The sequence below is a fragment of the Psammomys obesus genome, unplaced genomic scaffold, assembly GCF_907164565.1.
Source record: "Psammomys obesus unplaced genomic scaffold, mPsaObe1.curated_primary_1811, whole genome shotgun sequence".
Classification (NCBI taxonomy): domain Eukaryota; kingdom Metazoa; phylum Chordata; class Mammalia; order Rodentia; family Muridae; genus Psammomys; species Psammomys obesus.
Window position 1 is genome coordinate 1,685,468 of NW_026590511.1, and position 4,991 is coordinate 1,690,458.

The 4,991-nt window shown below is 66.5% G+C and overlaps 1 protein-coding gene across 1 annotated transcript; it reads right to left on the bottom strand.

Moving 5' to 3' along the window:
- Positions 1-434: 434 nt before the first annotated feature.
- On the bottom strand, positions 435-3,443 carry Nmrk2 (nicotinamide riboside kinase 2). The gene is made up of 7 exons (XM_055607663.1): positions 3,418-3,443; positions 2,024-2,114; positions 1,672-1,720; positions 1,422-1,578; positions 946-1,017; positions 656-762; positions 435-520 (listed from the first exon to the last, which is right to left on the bottom strand). Exons 1-7 carry the CDS (start codon positions 3,441-3,443, stop codon positions 435-437), a joined length of 588 nt encoding a protein of 195 aa, XP_055463638.1.
- Between the last annotated feature and the right edge of the window lie 1,548 nt (positions 3,444-4,991).

Genomic DNA, 4,991 nt, shown 5'->3' on the forward strand with positions numbered 1-4,991 from the left:
GTGATAGAGACGCCGTTCTCAGGACTCCCTCCGGAGCTCTCTATAATTCCAACCTTCTCAGACAGAGCCGGACACACCCCTTGCCGCGTGCCCTCGGGTCCTACAGGCCTTGTGCCTGTCCACATTGGGGGAGGTGGTTTTTCTCTTAGCTGAGTTCATGGGAAACGTCTCTTGGGGAAACTGAGGTACATCGAGAACGTTAGGGAGAAGTGAAGGCTGACAACGTGCGTGGCTTTTGGCATCATCCCCAGAGGCTGTCTCCCACTCACCCACTCACAGAGACCACGCAGTGCACAGGGGTTAAAAAACAGGGTTCCCTTTAATGCAGAGTCGCTACAAAGTCTCCGGCTGTCCCCGCCCACACCTCCTCCTACGCACAGACCGCCCGGCCGCCCCGCCGGAAGGTGGCCCGCGGCTGTCCTGCCTGGGCTCCGCTAGCGCGCGTTGAGCAGTCTGTTCTGAACACCCTCTAGGACTTGATGGAAGAGCTCCTCACGGGACTTCGTGCCATCTAGATAGACTGAACCCGGGAGAGGCCTGGTCACGCCGGGCGGCGGGGGGAGGGCGGTGGCGCCGGGGGGAGCAGCCGGCGAGACTGGGGTGAGACCCAGAGGGACTTCCAGGCGCCCCCGCAGGGCCCGCTCCCGGCTCCTACCCACGTCCACTCCGTCCCGCTCCATCTCCCGCTTGTACTTCTGGTACATGGGCCACACGTGACCGTCGAAGAGGCCGGGGGGGTCAGGGACCGTGTACCTGCGGCTGCTGCGGAGAGAAGGGGGCGACGGGCCCGTCGAGGGGCCCTGGCGCTCAGGGCAGAGCCGGGCACCGCAGACGGGGGTCACTCACGCCGCTAGGCGGGCTGTCTGTCTGGGGAGCGTGGGTGTGGGCGTCAGAGCAGGGGGCACGGACGAGCCTGCCCACCCCCCGGGGCCCGCGGCAGCCCACCTTCTCCTCCGCTTGCACTCCTCATATGGGACCGTCAAGAAATAGCGTTGATTGTACAAGTCCAGCAGGGGCCTGGCCGGGGGGAGGAGCGGGGGCGCGGTCAGCGGCCTCCCCGCGCCCCCGAGGCCACCCCGGTCCCCCCCCCCCCCCCCCCCCCGAGGCCACCCCCTCGCCCCCTCCCGCGCCCCTGAGGCCACCCCGGTCGCCACCCCGCGCCCCCGCGCCCCCGCGGCCACCCCGCGCCCCAAGGCCACCCCCTCGGCCCCCTCCCGCGCCCCCGAGGTCGCCCCGGTCCCCACCCCGCGCCCCCGCGCCCCCGAGGCTGCCCTGGTTTCCACCCCGCACCCCCGCGCCCCCGAGGCCGCCCGGTCCCCACCCCGCGCTCCCGCGCTCCCGCGCCCCCGCGCTCCCGCGCCCCCGCGCCCCCGAGGCCGCCCGGTACCCCTCCGGGTGCCCGGGCCCGGGGCGGCGCTCACTTGTAGCTGTAGAGCAGGAAGCCCTCCAGGAGGAGCACGTGGCTGTCCGCGGCCCCGGGGCGCAGGCGGACGCCGTGGGCGCGCGCGAACTTGCGCGGATCCTCCGTCCAGGCGCGCACCGTGCTGAGCATGGCCTCCATGTCCAGGGACTCCAGCACTGGCGGGACGGACATCGGGGTTCAGAGCGGGGGGGGGTACCCCGCGCCAAGGGGCGCGGCGGGGGCGGGGGCGGGGGCGGGGCCGCTCTTACCGTCCCACTGTTTGAAGCCGTCCTCCCCGACTGCTATTTGGTCCTGGGGCTGAAACACAGGACCCCCAGCTCACACCTGCGCCCCCCCCCGGGGACCTCGTCCCTCCGGGGTGACCCCACGGCGAGCCCGGGGAGGGGGCTCCGGGGCCCCGAGTGCCCTGGAGGTCACTCTTCCCCTCGGAGCCCATGGCGCAGGAGGGAAAGCAGCGGCACGAGGGGTCACGGGTGAGAAGCAATCCCCTCGTGCCTCGTGGGCCCGCGCCACCCCGCCCTCCATCAGCCTGGGGTTCCCCGCACGGGGCCCCGAGGCCGGGGGGCCGCCCGGCCCCCCGCTCCCCGGCCCCGTCCCCACCTTGAAGAAGTCATCCTGGTGGATCACGCAGCAGTTGGGCAGCGCCTTGTGGAGGCTGTTGGTCAGGGTGGTCTTTCCACCGTTGGTCACGCTGGAAGGGACCGTGAGTGAGGCCACAGAGGGGCCGGTCCCGTGCTCCTAAGCAGCCTGGCCCAGGTGGGTGACGTGTGTGCGTGTGTGTGTGCGTGTGCGTGCGTGTGTGTGTGTGTGTGTGCGCGCGCGCGTGTGTGCGCGCCTTTCCTTGTGTGTACGTGTGTGCATGTCCGTGTGCGCGTGCCTACAGAGATCCAGTCTCCTCCCACCAGCGTGGGTCCTGGGCATTGACCTCGGGCCATCAGGCTCCGAAGCAGGAGCTTCCACCGCGGAGCCATCCTGCTGGCCTAAGCAATGTTTCCCTAAATCTGCCCAACGAACGGGGCCTGGTGGCGAAGAGCCAAATGCCCAGTCTGGGAAGGCAGATTGGACAGGAGTTCAGAGGCAGCCTGGGCAACTTGGTGAAGCCCGGTCCCAGAACCAAGTGAAAACCGGGCGAGGGGCGTGGTCAGGAAGAGCCCCTCCCCAGGATCTCCTGTGTGTCTGGGGCGTGGGGGCTGGGGGCGTGGTCAGGGTGGAGGCCCGCCTAGAATCCCCCAGTGAGGGGCTGGGGGCGTGGTCAGGGTGGAGCTCTTGCCTCGGACACCGGGGCAGTAGGGCATGGTGCTGGTCTCCGGGGTGACTGAGGTGGACACTCAGGTCGCCCTCAGCCATCCTGGAGCCCGGGGACGTCGTTCTCCGCCCGAGCGGGCTTGGTGGAGGTGGTGGCGAGCACGGCTGCTCGTGGGAATCCTTAGAAAACGCTTGTCTCGGGCATGGAGGCGCACGCTGGTCACCCCAGCTAGTGGCTAAGACGGGAGGATCCTCACTTCTGGGCCAGCCTGTGCTACAGAGTGAGTTCAGAGCAACCCTGCATGACAGCTGCTCCAAATCAAGGTGAAGAGGGCGAGGCCCCAAGCCCAGCGCCGAGGTGAATGCCCGGGGCCCTGGTTCACACACGCTTCCAGAGCAAAGTACAACAGTGTTCCTTGTTCAGAGTGACACTCGCGTTATTCAGTCCGCGCAGCTGCTCCCCAAACCCCGGGACAGGGTTTCTCTGTGTAGCCCAGGCTGGCCTGGGACTCAGAGATCCGCCTGCCTCTGCCTCCCTGAGTGCTGGGATTAAAGGGGTGCGCCACCGGACCCAGCTCTTCCTGCGGGTTTTTAAGTCCCCAGCGGACAGTCCCTTGTGCCCTCTGTGGCATGTCCCATGACAAGTCCCATGTCCCTCGAGCCAACTGTCCCAAGTGCTCAGAGCACGGGCAGCTGGCGATGCTGCCCAGTGTCTCTGGACCTCTCCCCTCCCCGGCCCCGGGGCTCACCCTCCGATACCCACGATGAGCTTCATGCTGGGGCCTGGCAGCGGGGACTGGTCCTGAGGTGGCCACGCTGCAGCTGCTTGTGGCCCGCAGTGTGCTCCTCCGAGTAGTCCCGGCTTCATTGACCAGGCTGTACGGCCTTTATAGCTTAGGGCAGCCTGGAGGCCGCCCCGGGGGAGGAGGCCCTGCAAGCATCGGGGTGAGCACCTGTTCCCTAAGCTGCAAATAGCTTCAGTAGCCTTTTGCCTAAAAAAGTCACGAGCTGGAGGGACAGAGGGACAGCAGCCACCTTCTCCCCCACACCCTTGTCTGCCTCCCCTCCTCCCTCCCCCTCCTCCCCCTCCTCTCCAGTCACACCTTTCTATCCCTAAAAATATCCCTCCGAGTTTGTGTCCCCTGGCTTGACCCTGACATTGAGACTGGCTCTCATGGGGCCAGGAAAAGGGACTCACCCACCTCCCCCTTCCTCCTCCCTCCCCCTCCTCCCTCCTCCCTCCTCCCGGCCTGGCCCCAGCTCAGCCCTGCCAGGAGATTCCTCCTCCGAAAGTGTCCTGGCTAAGGTGAGTTTAGGCCTCTGGATGGGGAATCACAAGACGGCTTTGCCCCGGTGACCCGGCCTGGCCGCGGAATCCTTTCAGCGTGACCCTGTCATGCTGAGCCCACCATGTGACCACCAGGGCACTGAGATCAGACTCGGGGAGCCGGGGTGTGACCTTGTGCCCCCCCCCCCCCGTTGTTGGGAAAGGAGAAGAGCTATCCTTTGTGTGGTGAGGAGGCCAGAGGTCCATGTCGGCTGTCTTCCGCGGTCTTCCTGTGCACCCTGGCTGGCCTCGCTCTCAACTGTCTAGACCAGGCTAGCTCGCCTCTGCCCCCCGAGTCTGGGAGTAGCATACTTCTATGCCCTTCCTTATTTGTAAAGTTATTTTTATTTTATTTTGTGTGTGTGTGTGTGTGTGTGTGTTTACCGGCATGTGTGTCTGTCTGTTCTCCATCTTTGTACCTGGTGCCCAGGAGGACAGAAGAGACGACAGGTCTCCTGGAGCTGGAGTCACAGGGGGTTGTGAGCCGCTCTGTGGGTGCTGGGACTTAAACCCGGGTCCTTAGCAAGAGCAGGGGGTGCTCTAACCGCTGAGCGTTCTCTCCAGCCCTGCCCACTTATTTGGAGGTAGGGTCTCACTGAGCCCTGACTGGGCTGGGCGTCTGGCCGGTGAGCCCCAGACACCCCCTGTCTAGGTCTCCCCAGGGTGGGTTCCGGGAGGCCACAGTGCCCGCCTTCTATGTAGGCTGAGGCGTTTGAAGGGGGGCCCTCCGGCCTGCAAGCTGCACCTTCCCCCAGCGAGTCCCAGGTCCGAGGCTCTCCCCTGTCCTGCTGCCTCACCCAGCTCCACCCCTTCTCCGCTGTGGGGACCCCGCTGTCCCAGCCTGTGGCTGGTTCCGGGCAGTCTCTGGCCATTCCCTCCTGGCCCTTGGGGACCTGAGTAGGCGCTGTCCCCGAGATGAGAAGGACATGGGTGGCTGGGCTCCAGAGCCGTGGAGTGTGTGTGGGGTGTGTGTGGGGTGTGTGTGTGTGTGTGGGG

Bases quoted from the DNA above. Each gene is read 5' to 3' on its own strand.
- Nmrk2 (XM_055607663.1), bottom strand. From the start codon at position 3,443: ATGAAGCTCATCGTGGGTATCGGAGG. The intron at 1,721-2,023 runs GTGGGGACGGGG...CCTGTGTTTCAG, and splicing joins ACCAGGATGACTTCTTCAAG to CCCCAGGACCAAATAGCAGT. The intron at 763-945 runs GTGGGCTGCCGC...TTCTCTCCGCAG, and splicing joins GAGTGCAAGCGGAGGAGAAG to CAGCCGCAGGTACACGGTCC.